The 18,952-nt window shown below is 42.9% G+C and overlaps 1 protein-coding gene across 1 annotated transcript in view; it reads left to right on the forward strand.

Moving 5' to 3' along the window:
- Positions 1-10,219: 10,219 nt before the first annotated feature.
- Positions 10,220-18,952, forward strand: part of aifm1 (apoptosis inducing factor mitochondrion associated 1) — a 28,480-nt gene continuing 19,747 nt past the window's right edge. The window contains exons 1-3 of the mRNA XM_058077219.1: positions 10,220-10,457; positions 13,908-14,038; positions 14,117-14,225. Of these exons, the coding sequence (XP_057933202.1) occupies positions 10,370-10,457; positions 13,908-14,038; positions 14,117-14,225 (328 nt within the window). The 5' untranslated portion in view covers positions 10,220-10,369. The remainder of the gene's footprint in view (positions 10,458-13,907; positions 14,039-14,116; positions 14,226-18,952) is intronic.

Below are 18,952 nucleotides of genomic sequence, written 5' to 3' on the forward strand. Positions count from 1 at the left end.
GCCTTTTCACGGCCCTCATGACCACACCCACCAGAGCAAGATCGGCAGATGTCCATTTCTCGAGACATTGACCCTTGTACTAAATGCTGTGCACATGGGAATTTGTTAGCTTTCCAGCTACCCTGACCCCTGTGGGCTCCTGCTCTATAGATACAGTCTGACTTACCTCGAACCACAGTATGGGTTCTGGAACCACACTCCTCGACAGAGGCTGGAACTTGTACTACTCTGTAGTTGCTGCAGTGGAGAGGTGCTGGACTGGTGTGGGCTTAGCCCCCCGGCTTTGTGTCTCTGTGTTGGAGTCATCCCCAGTTTCATCCCACATTTTCCTATGCCTTCAGGTAGGGGAAAGGGTCCTGATTGTCGTTTGTGCATACTCAACAAACGACCGTTCAGAGTGCTGAGATATCTTGGAGTCCATCAGAGAGGTGCTGGAGAGCATCCCATCTGGTGACTTTGTCGTTCTACTGGGAGACTTCAACACCTATGTGGGCAATGACAGTGTGACCTGGAGGGGCCTGATTGGGAGGAACTCCTCAATCTGAACCATTGTGGTGTGATGTTATTGGAGTAACTAACACCATGTTCGAACATCGGGATGCCCATAACTACACTTGGCATCCTAGGTCACAGGTTGATCATCATCGACCTGTAGTCGTATCATCAGTCCTGCGTCCGCATGTTCTGGACACACGGGCGAAGAGAGGGGCGGAGCTGTCAACTGATCACCACCTTGTGACAGGTTGGACTAGATGACGCGCGAGGATGCCGGACAGACCTGGGAGACCCAAACAGGGTCAGTCTCCCAGCTCCCTCACCACAGCTGTCTCTACCTGAATGCTTTACCACTGAAACAGGCATACATACCTTCTTGACTCAATGCGGGCTCCACTTTGAGCTTTAAGCCTCAGCATTCCCCTCGGAATGAGCCAAGGTGACATTTGTTATGTCTCACCTCTCTGGTAGAACTGGAGTCTGGGCCACCGCCTAATGGAACCACCAATCACCTGTGTGTGAGTCTTACCAGTCCTTCACCAGGGCCATGGAACAGACCAATCAACGGCACCCTTCCACCTGTAAGGTGGAACGTGCTCTCCTGCGCCTGCAGCAGGGGCGCCGAAGCACCACCGATTACGCCAGACAGTTCCGCCGTTGACAGCGGAACACGCCAGCCCTGGTGGACGTCTTTTGCATGGGTCTCACTGCCAAGTGCCACCTCATCCCTCTGGAAACCACTAAGAACCTTGACGACATCATCGCTCTCGCGGGGCAGATAGAGAAGCGGCTCAGCAACTGCAGGGAACAGGTTGCCCCCACTGGATGCCAAGGGCCCCATTCTCCAGGGATGGTATGTTCGGGGCTCGGTATCGACACCGGGATTTCCCCTGTCAACTTGCCACCAGTCCACTCATCAAATCAACCGACCGAGGTCCCCATGTAGCTGGGAGCACGCTCACTCGGTGCAAGCCGAGTCAAGCTCTACCTCTGGGAGCCGGATCATCAAGTCGCTAGCTGCCCAACTCATCCAGCCAGGAGTACTCACTCACCCCCCAGCCAAGCATCAACAGGTTCCGCTCCTGCCTCACCCACTCAACGTATGCTGTGTGAGTACCCTTCCTCTGACTCCTCACCTGCCAGTACTAGAAAACTGCAGCTGCCAGGAACGTTATCTGGCAGCGGACTCTTTAGGTGACCGCTTTAATTGACTCAGGCGCCGATGACTGTTTCTTGGACTCTGGTTTTGCTAAGACTCATGCATTAAATCTAAGTGTACTCCCCTCTGCCAAGGAGGTCCTCTCCTTAGATGGTCGCCGCATAGTGGTTGTTACACACCAGACTAAATACCTTAGCTTGCATCTCTCCGGTAACCACCACAAAGATGTCTGTCAGTCGGCACCTGTAGTTTTAGGTCTCCCGTGGTTACGATTACACAACCCGGTCATCGATTGGTCCAAACTGACTATCCTTAGCTGGAGCACTTTCTGCCATGTCCATTGTTTGCGTTCTGCCATCTCTCCTACCCTACTTACTAGCAGCCCCACGAAGGAGATTGATTTTAACCGGGGTGCCAGAGGAATATCATGACCTTAAGACCGTTTTTAGTAAAGACGAAGATCAGTCCCTGCCCCCGCACCGCCCAATTAAGGGCAATATTTCATCTTCCCTCACAGCAGGCCTTATTCGTCCCTCGTCCACACCTGTAGCTGCTGGTCTGTAGCTGCTGCACCGTCCGTCCATCAACTATCGCGGCCTTAATGACATAACCAGCAAAAACAAATATGCCCTTCCGCTCTTGGATTCTGCCTTCACATCCCTCAACTCCGCCACAGTTTTCTCCAAAATTGATTTGCGGAACACATACACATTAGAAGCAAGGAGGGGGACGAATGGAAAACCGCTTTCAACATCCCGTGGGTCACTTTGAATATCACCAATGCACCTGCTGTTTTCCAAAACCTGGTTAACGATGTGTTACGTGACATGATCATGTCAAAACAAAACATGATGTTTTGTTTACCTGGATGACATCTTGATTTTTTCCAGAAACCTTGAGAAACGCACCCAACACGTCCGCTTGATCTTATAGCATTTATTTGAGAACCGACTCTTTGCTAATCAGATGTGCGAATTCCACACCTCTTCCATCTCTTTCCTCGGGTTCATAGTAGAGAAGGGCCAACTGTGTGCTGATCCCGCCAAGAGCAAGGTAGTGGTCGAGTGGCCTTCTCCAACATCCAGAAAGCACTTGCAGAGGTTTGTGGGCTTTGCTAACTTTTAGAGACGATTCATTCAAGACTACAGTGGGAAAGCTGCGCCTCTCACAAGGCTGACATCTGTTAAGGTTCCTTTTGAATGGAACCCTGAGGCTGAATCCGCATTTGTATTACTTAAATTATTTACCAGTGCCCCAGGTCTCACTCATCCTGATCCCTCTCTGCAACTTTTCTCCCAGCGCTCCCCAGTCGACCAGACGCTAAACCCTTGTGCATTCTTCTCGTGTCGCCTCACACCCTAAGAGCGGAACTACAATGTGGGGAATAGGGAGCTTTTGGCCATCGTTCTCACACTGCAGGAGTGGAGGCACTGGCTGGAGGGTGCAGCCGTCCCTTTCCTGGTCCCTTTCACCGAATTACACGCTCGTCATCCAGGTAAACCAGGTGAGCCGCCAGGAGGCGTCTTATAAAAGGATATTGTCACTTGTTTTGGTCTGCTGCCCCCTGTTGTCTCTTTTCTGTTCTGCAGCAGACTCCCGCCTGGTGGTCCTGGTCTGCAAACCTGTTGCCCATCAGCCGTCAGGCCTTCTCATACCACTCCACTTCCATTTTCTCCTGTCAGATAGTTTGCCTTTCATGCCTCGTCTGCCTGCACATTGCATGCCTCATTTTTGCTCCTGACCTTTTGTCTCTCTGCCCTGTAATTTGTATTTTTGCTGCCTACTCTCTGTAAGTAGTTGAGCCACTTTGTATGTAAGTCAGGTAGAACGGAAAGTACAAAAGAAAAAGATGGAGCTACAGGGCGTGCAGCAAAAGATAATATGAGCCGGCTGGCTGGTACACGGGACTGCTGAAGGTCAATCAAGGGGAGACGCCGAACAGGAGTTGACACATGGCTTGGCATTTGAGGTCAGAACAATAGCTGAGTGCCATTCAGTCGCAACAGATGAGTATTAATGGTTGATTGAATGTAGAACAGCTGTGGCACGTCCCGTAGCTCCGCCCAAGGGAGGAGTGGCCATATCTAAAAGGACAACAGAAATTAGTGAACAGTCCAAAAAATAAACAGAGAATAGTGACCCACCAAGGGAACCAAACCTGTGTTACGGTGGAACCTGACGGGGTCGATGTCGCACGTGGACCTCAGCCATCAGCTAAGGTTAAAAAAATGGAACACTTACAACAGTAATTGCTCAAAAATAGGACAAATGTAATTGTTAATATCATATCATTTTAATTATTTAGCAAAAAAAAAGACCTTGAAACCTGAACCATATTTCACTTCGAAAATGTGAAATAAAAAGGAGTGAATTTTGAGTGGATATGAGTTGGTTTAGCTTTGACTGCTCGCTGGGTGATGGTACCAGATGATGATAATAGTGCTGTTCATTTGTTTCAAGGAAACAGGAGACAAAGCCATCAGGTGCACAAATTAGAAAGAAAGGAGAAAGGGGCCAAAGATAAAGGTACGGCACTATAGCATCACTTTATGTACATCACATTATGGAATGTATATGCTTGTTCTTGCATATAGTGTTCTTGCACAGATGCAACCTTTTTTAGATGAGAATGGGATTTTAGACACTTTTCAGTCAGGTTACAGGGCCTTTCATAGCACTGAGTCTGCACTTTTAAAGGTTTTTAACAACCTATTTTTAATAACTGACTCTGGTGGTTCAGCCATTTTAGTGCTTTTAGACCTGACTGCTGCTTTTGACACAGTGGACCATACCATTCTTTTATCTCGCCTGGAGAACTGTGTGGGTTTCGGGGGGTCTGCTCTTGAGTGGTTTAGGTCGTACCTGTCAGGGAGATGCCTTGCCGTGGGACTTGGGGGGGGGGTCTTACTTCTCCACTGCTCCCCTTGACTGTGGAGTCCCGCAAGGATCAATTCTTGGGCCATTTTATTTGCCCTCTACCTGGTCCTACTTGGTACATTACTTAAAAACCATGGCATCTCCTATCACCTGTATGCGGACGACTGCCAGCTGTACTTGCCACTCGCAAAAAATGACCATGCGCCCCTTCTTGAGTGCTCAAGGGATGTCAAGGCTTGGCTGGCCCACGACTTTTTAATGCTTAACGAGGAGAAGACCGAGGCTATGCTCCTCAACTATAAAGGCCCCCCTATAGACTTCGGCCCCCTCCAAAATAACATTCGTCCCTCAGCCACCAGCCTTGGTAGCTGAGACAGTCATAATAGATAGACACTGTCATAATAGACAGTGATTTTAAACTCAATAAACAAATTAATGCAGTTGTGAAATCTTGTTTTTATCATCTTTGGCTTTTATCTAAAATTAAATCTTTTTTATCTTTGCGACATTTTGAGCAAATCATGCACGCTTTTATTTCTTCACGTCTGCACTACTGTAATGCACTTTACTCTGGAATTAGCCAAAAGTCTCTCTCCTGCTTACAGTTAGTCCAGAACTCTGCGGCACGGCTTTTAACAGGAACCAAAAAGGGGGAGCACATCACCCCAATTCTGGCCTCCCTTCATTGGTTGCCTGTTCGTTTTAGGATTGATTTTAAGATTTTATTGTTTATTTTTAAGGCGTTGAATGGGCTGGCCCCCAAATACATCTCGGACCTCATCCAAATTTACTCTCCAGCGCGGTCACTGAGGTCCGAGGGCCAGTTCCACCTTGTGGTACCCAAGACGAGACTTAAGACCAGGGGAGACCGAGCCTTTTCTGTGGTTGGCCCCAAGCTATGGAACTCTCTCCCCTCCCAAGTAAAAAAGGCCCCCAACATCGAAAGTCTCGTCTTAAACTTTTATTCTCTGGCTTTTAACTCGGAGTGAGTCATATGGTCCTGTGTCTTTTGGTTCTTTCTTTGGTTTTATTTTGTATCATACTTTTATTGCTTTGCTTCTTGTTTTTAATATTTTAATATCTATTTCATTATTTTATTTCTTATTTGATCTTTTAGTTTTGGATTAAACTCAATTTGTACCTTTATTTATTGTATTTTATTTTTTCTTTTTATTTTACTAGTCTGTGCAGCACTTTGGAAACTCTGTTTATAACTCTGTTGTCGGGTCTGTTACTGGCACTAGCACCCTATGCTCCATCTAGAAACCTGCCCTCACAACACGGCAGTCCCAAGAGCCAGAAAGAAGTATGCGGGCTCTAGAGCTTTTTCCATTCGGGCCGCAACATTGTGGAATGCCCTACTTGTTAAAATTAAAGCTGCTACCTCAGTAGAAATGTTCAAGTCCTGACTTAAGACTTATTTCTATACTTTAGCGTTTAGTTAAAAATATTTGCTGCCTGTTTGACTGCCGCTCCTCTCTCTCTCTCTCGCTCTCTCTCTCTCTCTCTCGCTCTCTCTCTCTCTCTCTATATATATATATATATATTCTCTCTCTATATATATATATATATATATACAGTCCCTGACAAAAGTCTTGTCGCTTATCCAAGTTGTAGGAACAACAAATAATAACTTGACTTGTAGTTGCTCAATTGGAATCAGAAATGACTTATATGAAAGGCAAAGCCCTCTAGATTATGCTTTTTATATCAAAATAAAGTTTTGTACCATTCATTGAGTTTTATCATTTAATTAGGACATAAAGGTCAGATTTTGCTTGGACAAAAGTCTTGTCGCATACAAAAAAATGTAGAAATAATACATATACTTAATGTTGAATACACAAATATGCTACAATAACATCAGAACATAAAGTCATTGTACCTTGGAAAAAAGAATTAATATTATGTATGGCTTCCATGAGCTTGGAGGACTGCATCCATACGTCTTGGCAATGACTCAAATAACTCATCTGGAATGGCCAAGAAAGCAGTCTTGCAGGACTCCCAGAGTTCATCAGGCTTCATCGGCTTCATCTTCCAAGCCTCCTCCTTCATCTTACCCCAGACATGCTCAATAATGTTCATGTCTGGCGACTGGGCTGGCCAATCCTGGAGCACCTTGACCTTCTTGGCTTTCAGGAACTTGGATGTGGAGGCTGAAGTATGAGAAGGAGCGCCATCCTGCTGCAGAATTTGCCCTTTCTTGTGGTTTGGAATGTAATGGGCAGCGAGAATTTCTTTATTTCAGGCTGTTGATGTTGCCATCCACTCTGCAGATCTGTCGCACACCCCCATACTGGATGTATCCCCAAACCATGATTTTTCCTCCACCAAACTTGACTGTTTTCTGGGTGAATCTTGGGTCCATGCGGGTTCCAACAGGTCTTCTGCAGTATTTGCGGCGATTGGGATGCAGTTCAATGGATGATTCATCAGAAAAATCAACCTTCTGCCACTTTTCCACTGTCCATCCTTTCTGCAAGCTGTGGGCCTTGGCAAATGCAACAAATGCAACATGCAAATGATGGCAACATCAATAGCCTGAAATAAAGAAATTCTCGCTGCCCATTACATTCCAAACCACAAGAAAGGGCAAATTCTGCAGCAGGATGGCGCTCCTTCTCATACTTCAGCCTCCACATCCAAGTTCCTGAAAGCCAAGAAGGTCAAGGTGCTCCAGGATTGGCCAGCCCAGTCGCCAGACATGAACATTATTGAGCATGTCTGGGGTAAGATGAAGGAGGAGGCTTGGAAGATGAAGCCGATGAAGCCTGATGAACTCTGGGAGTCCTGCAAGACTGCTTTCTTGGCCATTCCAGATGAGTTATTTGAGTCATTGCCAAGACGTATGGATGCAGTCCTCCAAGCTCATGGAAGCCATACACAATATTAATTCTTTTTTCCAAGGTACAATGACTTTATGTTCTGATGTTATTGTAGCATATTTGTGTATTCAACATTAAGTATATGTATTATTTCTACATTTTTTTGTATGCGACAAGACTTTTGTCCAAGCAAAATCTGACCTTTATGTCCTAATTAAATGATAAAACTCAATGAATGGTACAAAACTTTATTTTGATATAAAAAGCATAATCTAGAGGGCTTTGCCTTTCATATAAGTCATTTCTGATTCCAATTGAGCAACTACAAGTCAAGTTATTATTTGTTGTTCCTACAACTTGGATAAGCGACAAGACTTTTGTCAGGGACTGTATATATATATATATACATACCCTCACCCCTCCAGGAGAGGCTGCTCCAGAAGTTACCCTGACTCAACTAGACAACATCTGACATGGCCTACTTTGTGGAGGCGCTGCAGCAGACGGATGGTGATCATCCCAAGACCGGCGGCTGACCACCTCTTCGGATGGCATTATATCTTGGACCTGGACTATTACACTCTCTGTTTTTATTTAATTGTCACATGTTAACCTCTCGACATCCATTGCAGCCTGGTCATCTTAGAAGGGAGATTCCCCCACCTGCGGTCCCTTCTCAAGGTTTCTTTTTCCCTAATGGGTTTTGAGTTTTTCCTTGCCCTGATGGGGTTTACATCAGGGGATCTTGTCTATCGTATATGGTCTATCATCTACTGTTGTCTACTGTTGCCTGCTTGTTAAGCCCTTTGAGGCTCTTCTGTGATTAAGGCCTAAATAAATAAACTTGACTTGACACAAACTTCCTACCATAAAGGTATTTATGGAACTTCTTAACACCAAGATGATGGAGAGGGCCTCTTTCTCTATTTGGGTGTATTTCTCTTCTCCATTTTCCATAATTTGCAATATGACTGCTCCCACACCATAAGGAGACACGTCACATATCAATCTCAGTGGTTTTGTTGTGTCATAATGCACCACTACTTTGCTCTGTAGTAACAATCTTTTTGATTTGCCAAAAGCCTCTTCACGCGGAGCCGTCCACTGTCAAGGACTCTCTTTCTTAAGTAGTGTGTGGGTTGATTATGGAAAGATCGATGGCACACTGGAAACACCATAAGACAGTCCAAGATGTGTGTTTAGAGTTAGATATTTCTCAGTTTCTTTGTCTACTTCTAACTGGTGATACGCATGTGACAGGTCTAGTTTACTGAAGAGTTTCCTCCAGCCAGTGTAGCAAACAAATCCTCTGTGTTTGGTAGTGGGTAGGTCTCCTCTTTCACACTTTGGTTAATTGTGACCCTGTAATCACCACAGATTCTGATGGATTTGTCTGCCTTTGGAATGGCGACTATGGGTGACGCCCACTCACTCCGATCTGTTTTGGATATGATGCCCAGTCCTGCCAGTCTGCCCAGTTCCTTCTATATTGGTTCTCTGAGGGCATAAGGCACCGGTCGAGCTTTCCTGAAGATGGACTGGCTATTTGGTCTCACTCTAATGGTGGCCTTCAACTCCTTCATGGTGCTGGGGCCTTCCTTGAACACTGTCTAACACAAGGCAGTGTTAGGCAGACCTTTAAGAGCAGTGTGCCTTTCCAAATCATGTCCAATCAACTGAATTTACTGCAGGTGGACTCCAATTAAGCTGTAGAAAGATCTCAAGGATGATCAGTGGAAAAAAGATGCACCTGAGCTCAATTTTGAGCTTCATGGCAAATGAAGCTCAAATTCAAAAAAAGTAAAAAAAAACCAAACATTTTCACATTGTCATAATGGAGTATTTTGTGTAGAATTTTGAGGTAAGAGATTAAATTAATACAATTTGGAATGAGGCTGTAACATGACAAAATGTGGAAATGTGGAAAAAGTGAAGCGCTGTGAATACTTTCCGGATGCACTGTATATGTGTGTGTGTGTATATATATATATATATATATATATATATATATATATATATATATATATATATATATATATATATATATATATATATATATATACATATAGGCCTGATGATTCTAGATTTTCTAGTGTGATTCTGTGCTTGTATTTTTATTGTATTTGATCTTATCTTGTTGTTATTTTTCTGTAACTTGTTTTTACTCTTGTGAAGCACCTTGGTCACTATTCAGATGTTTTAAGGTGCTATATAAATAAACCTTTATTTGATTTTAATAATATTTTATTATAAGAATTTGTCATGTTTACTTTTATTCCTCGTCTGCAAATGTTTAATTTTACTTACTTTTTTGCATTCGTGACGGCCTGTTTGTTGTCTGTGATTGTGCAATTCAGTCCATTATTTACTTCAATCGCTAGGCTACCCCATTGAGTCGCTGTCGTGTACCGCAAACGTGTACCGCTCAAATATGGCGACCAGTTTGTACGCATGCGTGGAAGCGATCAAATGAGGGGGCTGCGGCGTGTTGCCCAAGGAGCCGCCTCCACAAGGAAGTACTCCCTTCATTGGCTCAAAGTCGAACTGTTCTTTGACCAATCAAAACGATTGCAATGCCAAAGATCCTAGCAGGATAGAACTACAGTGTGGTTGAAGTTGTGCCAGCCCGAACCGGTGAAAATGTTGTTATTAGTTATCAGCTGGCTGGTAGATTTGGACTCACCAAAAATAACAGCCACAATACGAACTTATCGGGGATTCCTCGTTATTTTAGAGTTCATGAAGTTATTGCGAATTAGCTTAGGTCGGTGCTGCGCCATCTTTAGCGTGTTCATTTAGTAGTGGTAGTAGCAGTCGTAGTAGTAGGCAATCTTTGCCGATGAAGCGCTTTACAGTTACCCATGATTCCTTACGAAACATATGACCTGTCTCTGGCCTTGTGGTGCTGCTACTCGCAGGAGGTGTTAGAATTAGGTTAACTACTAGCAATAGCGCACCTACCCGACAGGTCGGCGAGTGAAGTAGGAATTGTACGAGCGGAGTTGCCACAATGCTGAAATGTAGAACTGTGTGGAGAAAGCTTGCTCCTCTTGCCAGAGCCTCGTCAACACTATGTCGGCAAAATGTGAGAAGAACAGGTATGCAATCTGATTTTGGCTTGCATTTACTTGTTTGAGGGCATAATAATCTCTGTGATGAAGTAACAGTACGTGTTATTGTGTAATGTTTGCTCACAAGCAACATTTTAGGTGCTCGTCTGACCTTCAGCTATCACCTTAAAGAGTGAAATTAGCCAATCAGCAAGCGCCGCCGTTGCCTTAGGATAATAGCAATTTCAATAGTCAAGACCCTTCGTGTGCCTGACTGAAAATGACACTGTTATGACTGTCATGCAGCTTGTGATGTATTTTACAATTATAATTAGTAGTATAATCGTTAGTAGTATTCCTCCCATTAGGGGCCAATTAGCCAATCCATTAATACAAACTCAAAAATTTTTTATTTCATCAAACTAACGGGTTTTTTGTAATATTTTGTTTAATAGAATAGTTGGAAGCAATAGAATGCAATGCATTTGTACACCAGCCACACTAATAAACATAAATGGAGATTGACGTTTTTCAGCTCCTCAGTAGAGTTGTGCATCGTTTGAATTTGAGCAATTCAAAAACAAGGACGCATATCCTGTATTTGCTGGAGAGTAGGGTTGGGCGATATGGACCTTAGCATATATCACAATATGGTGATATAACAATATAAAATGATGTAAACTTTAAATTCAGCAGAGTCTTGTATAAAAAGCTACAAACCTTGAACAACATCATGAAATACACTTTTGTGACAAATTTTGAGGCACATTTATTTATTCGTAAAAAACTGGCAACTTTTCTAGTGGGATGTCAGCCTCTGCACACATTGCTACTAAATCTTCAACGAACTGTAATGGAAATGCTTGTGATTAAGGAAGATGTAGTCACCCATGAAATTCCAATTGCATGTGGAAGATATTTTTCATGACACTCTTGTTCACACAGCAAAAATATCTCTTTTATTTTGAAGGCTGGTAGGATGTCCTCTGAACCTGCACACTGTCATCCCCTGTTGTGAAACACCCCTTACATTAAAGTGGCGAGGATGTACTCATCTAGCATGCTAAATGAAGTTAACCCCACTAGCTTCCATTCACTTTCCGAGGTGCCGCCAACCTTCACCGGTGTTTATCGCCAATTCAACCTGTTGAGTTAGGTATATATTGAGATGCGGTTTAGTGTTTATTATGGAGGACCAAAACTGCCAAAATAATAAATAAATAAATAAATATATAAAATATAAACGCAAAAATAAATACAAAAATAAAAAACAAGATTCAAAAATTAAAAATAAATACAAAAATAAATGTAGAAATAAATACCAAAATAAATATATAAATAGAATTACATATCAATAAATAAATAAAAGCACTCTGCTCTCATATGTATTTATTTCATGCTGCAGACAATGTCAGCTTGAAATGCAGAAGGAAAAACTATTCAAATGAGGGGGCGGTCCTAAGTGTGTCTTGGGTTGAACTGTTTGCCTATTGGTTGATCGACATGTGAGTGCAAAAATCGACTAGGTATGCCTGCAAACAGCCACAGCAAGAGGAAGTCACCACACCACTCTCAATGGCGGTAAATATGGCTGCAATCTCCAGCTCGGACACCGACTTCCTGGTGGACGCCGCCATTATTGTCCCGGTAAATGTATACTTTTCTCCCTGTATACTTCCTCTTGCTGTGGCCGTTTGCAGGCATACCTAGTCGATTTTCGCACTCACATGTCGATCAACCAATAGGCGAACAGTTCAACCCAAGACACACTTAGGACCGCCCCCTCTTTTGAATAGTTTTTCCTTCTGCATTTCAAGCTGACATTGTCTGCTGCATGAAATAAATACATATGAGAGCAGAGTGCTTTTATTTATTTATTGATATGTAATTCTATTTATATATTTATTTTGGTATTTATTTCTACATTTATTTTTGTATTTATTTTTAATTTTTGAATCTTGTTTTTTATTTTTGTATTTATTTTTGCTTTTATTTATTTATTTATGTATATATTTTTTTATTTTTGTTTTTATTTCCATTTATATTAATTTTTTTGTATTTAATTTTTTGATTTTTTTTTTCATTTTTGTTTTTATTTCCACTTTTATTTATTTATTTATTTATTATTTTGGCAGTTTTGGTCCTCCATATTTATCGTGAGAACGGTATGAAGAGTAAATATTTCCCCACACGAACGTTCCTACAGCATTTCATTAATCTTATTGATCAAAGTCAGCTGCAGCGTGTAACACGTTCATCATTTATACTGGTATAAGTCATTGTCTTATCACTGGAAGACTCTATCATTCTCTCTATCAGACTCTATCAAGACTCTATCATTGGTCAATATTTTTTGACTCGTGGGCCGCATTGAGTTAACAAAATTGTCCGGGGGGCCAGAACATATATTTAATCTTTAATTTCCTTGAATTATTTGTCTAATTTTATCTGTAAAAGTCTTATACTATTAGCTGTATGTTCTCGTGTCCCTTTTTTCAGGAGCACTTTAAACGTCAGACCACATCAAACTATGCAATTTAGTTTTACAGTTTTGTTGTTTGTTTGTTTTTTTTTTACTAAATAAGACATCCAACTTGCAAGTCATGTTGACAGTTTATATGTTAAAAGTTGAAATACTTGGAAAGCAACTGGTGGGCCCGATTCAAACGCTTGATGGGCTGCATGTGGCCCCTGCACTGTAGTTTGCCCACCCCTGCGCTATACCGTTATAGTTATAGTATAGTTAAGTATATAACAAATATCGCCCACCCCTACTGGAGAGTGTCTCATGATGCAGAATAGACAAAATTTAACTTAACTATGTTAACCATAATAATGACATTGATGGTCTCTAGTATGTGAGCGGGAACTACATAGATGAATATCCAATGGGAAACTAACTTCACCATGGTAAACAAGAAAGGTGAATTGGGTAACACTTAACGCAGGGTTTGGTCAGCTTCCTGGCTAAAGCTCGCGTTAACGTCAGGTAAATTGGCCACCGTATTTGCAATATAAAGTATCATTTGTTTGCTGTTTCAATGTTGGTACAAGATGAATGTCATTTATTTTTTGCTTACCTGATTGGTTGGAAGAAGTTTGGCGTAGTGTGTGAAAAACGGGGTACTATTTTGTGAATTCGAAGGTGTTTAATCCTGTGAGTGGCGCACCCTCCAAAGCACAAGCCTCCTTTTTTGCACAATGTCAGACAAACTAGCGTGCAGTTTCTCACACTGTCCATGGTTGAAAGAGATGAAAACAGACCTGCCGCTTCTTCTATGGTGGTGTTATGCTGCCATTTTTGGCGGTCAACATGGGCTGACCAATCACCGAACATAGGCACTGGAATTTAAAAAAAATGAATGATTCCAACAGAATCAGACTGTCAGAACCGGTTCCCATCGACAATGATCGATGCAAATGCCCAACCCTACTCCGCAGCACAAGTGTGCCAGATGAATGGGAAATACAATGCATTTGCCTGCTTTTTGTTTACAGGTTTGAACCATGGCAGAATACCAGCTGATCTACCTGCGGTTCACATGGCAACAGGGCCTGTCGGGGGTGGCAAGGAAAATCAGCTGTATGTCCTCTTGGTTGGGGCAGCCTGCCTTGGTGGAGGGATCTATGTGAGTGGAGGTTCTGATCCACCTGAGCACTCAGTTTATGTTTGCGCAATGAACAAACTACTTGTGTTGTTTTCACAGGCTTACCGAACTGTCAGAGGAGACCAGAAAAGATATGATGAGCGTTTTGCAGTTTTACACCAAGCCACCAGAGAGGAAATATACCCAAGCATTCAGACAGAAGCCCCTGGTCAGCACCTTTTTACTGATTTTATTAAGATTGATTGAACCAAGCCGCATGGTTAGCAGTGGTTAGCATGTAGGCCACATAGTCAGGAGATCGGGAAGACCTGGGTTCGATTCTCCGCTTGGACATCCCTGTGTGGAGTGTGCATGTTCTCCCTGTGCGTGCCTGGGTACTCCAGTTTCCTTCCACATCCCAAAACCATGACTGTTAGGGTAATTGGCAACTCCAAATTGTCCATAGGTTTGAATGTGAGTGTGAATGATTGTCAAGATGTTCCCTGCCATTGGCTGGCAACCAGTCCAGGGTGTACTCTGCCTATCGCCCGAAGTCAGCTGTGGCTCCAGCATACCCCTGAAACTGTAGTGAGGATAAGTGGCATAGAAAACGGATGGATGGATTGAACCAACATTATAGCTGAATATATCGATTTGTTTAGCAAGTTTTTCATTCTGGACGACATATATCGATCTAACATCGTTTTAAAAGGTAATCAACACTAGGAAATAAACCAATGCATTTGAGTACAGGCAGGCTTCATATAAATATGTGTTTGTTTTAAAAGATAAAAACTTGATATCGCTGTGTCATCATCGTCTTCCGGGTATGTGGTGGTCATGGGAGTTGTAGTGGCAGGGCTGTAAAGTGCACATGCACCTAGAAATTAGACTATGCAAGTAAAAGAGCTAAAAAGGGAGCACTCGTGAGAGTACATTTTCCAACCCTTTCTTTTGCATTTTGCTCCTGAAATAAGTCCATACAAAGTGAATAAAACTGGAGTAAAATATCTGCGTATGAATCTACAATTTTTCTTTGTTCGCTTCGGCAACTCTCACGTTGACACTCAATGATGTACAAGCTATCTTGTGCAACTACGAGAGTACAGATGCACTGCAGATGCAGTTGCAGCTGACGTACAACTAACTTTTTTTTTTTTTTTTTTTTATAAAGCAAGGAATTGTTGCGGCCATTGTGTGTGCATGCCATGGAAGCCTGCTGGCAGTGCTTGAGGCACTGAATCCTTTGCCGCTCCGATCCTGAGCCACTCCGTCTTCCCGCAAAGTGCCACTCACACTGAGTCTGGTAGGCACTGCGGCGAGCGTCCACTTTGGCTGCGGAAACCACGCTTGCGAGAGCAGATAACTACTCTTGTAAACAATAGCTGTATTCGCCCGCACAGCCGCAGTGTTTTAAATTTTTGTAGGGGTTTTTGGTGCCTTTTAACTTCATACAATGGGTAAAAACGTGTCTTTTTTTCGTGTTTATTATTTTTAAAGGGGAACTGCACTTTTGGGGGAATTTTGCCCATCATTATGTGAAAACATGAACACATTTTTCTTTCCCTTTTCTGGGCCTTGTAATACAACAGTTTACAACTTATAATGATGTCTTTAGGATACTCCTATTTCGACTTTGAAGCCCTCTAAAAATAAACCTCTAACAACGTTTAATCGTTTGGTATACACATTGGCTATGAAATAAATCCAAACAATAATAATAATAATAATACATTTAATTTGTACAGCGCTTTTCAAGATACTCAAAGACACTTTACAGAAAAATGAAGTTGAATAAAGCAAGTAAACAGAATAGAAGACACACCAAAATACAGCATTCATTGGTTAATACACAGTTAAAAGATGATTAAAAGCGGGGCGGGACACAGCAGTCAGGTATAAAAAGTTAAACATTAAAAACAGATTTAAAGAGGTGGGTTTTTAGTTGGTTTTTGAAGGTGGGAAGGTCAGGGCAAGCATGGAGTGAATGGGGCAATGAGTTCCAGAGGGTGGGGGCAGCGATGGAGAAGGCTCTGTCTCTCCAGGTTCGGAGCTTGGTCTTACAGGGGAGTGCCAGGAGGTTGGAGTCTGAGGAGCGAAGGGAACGCGGGGGATCGTGTGGATGGAGCAGGTCTGTGAGATATGGGGGGGTCAGATCGTGGAGGGCTTTGTAGGTGATGAGAAGAATTTTGAAGTGAATGCGTTGGGGAATGGGAAGCCAGTGGAGGTTTTGAAGGACAGGGGTAATGTGTTGACGAGAGCGGGTGGAGGTGAGGAGGCGGGCAGCGGAGTTCTGAATATATTGTAGTTTGTTGAGGGTTTTGGACGGTGTACCGTAGAGAATGCTGTTGCAGTAGTCGATTCTGGAGGTGATGAAGGCATGGATCAGGGATTCAGCGGCAGAGAATGTAAGTGATGGACGGAGTCGAGCTATGTTCTTAAGATGGAAGAATGCAGTCCGGGTTAACTGTTTGATGTGGGGTTCAAATGAAAGGGTGGGGTCCAGGAGGATACCAAGGTTGCGGATGAGCGGGGATGGAGTGAGGGTGGCGCTGTCAAATTGAAGATAGAAGTTATGGGTGGGCATTGTGATGTTTTTGGGACCGATGATGATAATATCTGTTTTGTCACTATTAAGTTTGAGGAAAATTTTGTTCCATCCAAGTTTTGATATCAGCTAAGCAGTTGGTGAGGGTGGAGTAGATGTTGGAGGTGATGGAGGTGGTAGAAATGTATAATTGAATATCATCGGCGTAGCTGTGGAAATTGAGGCCATGTCGACGGATGATATTGCCAAGTGGAAGGATGTAGAGGATGAAGAGAAGAGGACCAAGCACCGAACCTTGGGGAACACCCTGAGGTAAAGGGGCTATGGAGGAGGAGCAGCTATTTATGTGCACAAACTGTTGACGATTGGTGAGGTATGATTAGAGCCAGGACAGAGCAGAATCGGTGATATTGAGGCTGGTTTTGAGGCGGGACAGGAGGATAGAGTGGCTAATGGTGTCAAAGGCTGCGGTGAGGTCTAGGAGGATGAGGATGGTAAGATGGCCGGAATCGGACGAGAGAAGAAGATCATTGGTGATTTTAAGAAGAGCTGTTTCAGTACTGTGTTTGGGACGGAAACCGGAAACCGGACTGGAAGGATTCAAACAGGCTGTTGGAGTTGAGGTGAGATTGAAGTTGAGCAGCTATGACACGTTCAAGTATTTTGGACAGAAAGGGGAGGTTGGATATGGGACGGAAATTGGAGAGGTTATTGGGATCGAGACCAGACTTTTTGAGTGTGGGGGTGATTGCCGCCAGCTTGAGGGACGGACAAACAAGAAACCATGCTTGCTAGTTTGGCTGAAATTGTGCAAAAAAATAGGGACTGTGCAAAGGAGGATGCACCAGTCACAGGATTAAACACCTCCGGATTCACGGTTTACAAAGAGTGCCCTGTTTGATGCGTTACACCAGACTTTTCACCCATTTTTTTTACGGTTTACGCCGGACTTCTCCCAACTAATCAGGTGAGCTAAACAATAAATTACAACAAATAATACTTTATGCAGCACGGTGGTCTAGGGGTTAGCGCGCAGACCTCACAGCTAGGAGACCAGGGTTCAATCCCACCCTCGGGCATCTCTGTGTGGAGTTTGCATGTTTCTCCGGGTACTCCGGTTTCCTCCCACATTCCAAAAGCATGCTAGGTTAATAACTCCAAATTGTCCATAGGTATGAATGTGAGTGTGAATGGTTGTTTGTCTATATGTGCCCTGTGATTGGCTGGCCACCAGTCCAGGGTGTACCCCGCCTTACGCCCAAAGACAGCTGGGATAGGCTCCAGCACCCTCGTGAGGAAAAGCGGTAGAAAATGAATGAATAATACTTTATACTGTGAATACGGTGGCCCTATTCAAATATCCAGCAATGAATAGGTGTACTTTACCTGACGTTAACGCTCCGTCACCTTACTTGTTTACCATGGGGACGTTAGTTTTTCACGTTGGATATTCATTTCACTTTGGCAGTTGAATTTTTGGCTCCGTAGCAACAGTGTTGCTATGTACGTAGGTCCCACTCACATAAAATAGAATGCCTTTATTGTCACTATACACATGTACAATGAGATTGAGAGCAGCTCCTTTTAGTGCAAACATGGAATAAAAAAGACAATTAACAGTATAGATAAAATAGGGACCGTCAATAAATTAATATTGCATTGAAGAGACTACACTTTTCACTACTTTACCCTATTCTGCATCACAAGACACATAAACAACAGGATACATTCTATTATTTTTTCATTCGCTTTTTAAAAATACAAATAATTTGTGAACGGATTCAGTGTAGTGTGGGCCCGGGGTGAACAGTACGGACCATTTGTGGGCCTCATTTATTCATGGGGCCGTGAACAACACATTGTAGAGACAAATCTAAATTACAACTGGAAAAATACAACAAAAAGCATGAAGTAACAAGAAAAAAACTGAAAGTGTAGACACAAAATTTACATTTTTCCCAAACCTGACAGTAGCAAAATGTATGAAAGACACGATTAGTAGTGTAATTGCATTTGACGTGTTATGTGACTGTGTAGTTTAGTACATGTGTAGAGGATGTCGTCTGCCAGGCTTTGTATGATACATTAATATTTGTGTACCGCAGTCCCACGGAGATGTAGGCATTATGATGGTACTGTGTATAGGGGTGCGCTTATACACAGTGCACGCTTATAGTATGTAAGAGTGCACATGTGCATTACTGTGTATACCAGGGGTGCTCACACTTTTTCAGCATGCGAGCTACTTTTAAAATGACCGAGTCAAAATGATCTACCCACTACAAAAATGCAAAACATCTATTTATTTTCAAATGTATTGAGGATTATTTGTACGTACAATGTATGTTGATGTACCTTACATAACCAAATGAGCCAATATTGCAAAACACACATAATTAACTATTGAA

This window comes from Doryrhamphus excisus, chromosome 7 (genome assembly GCF_030265055.1).
Source record: "Doryrhamphus excisus isolate RoL2022-K1 chromosome 7, RoL_Dexc_1.0, whole genome shotgun sequence".
NCBI lineage: Eukaryota > Metazoa > Chordata > Actinopteri > Syngnathiformes > Syngnathidae > Doryrhamphus > Doryrhamphus excisus.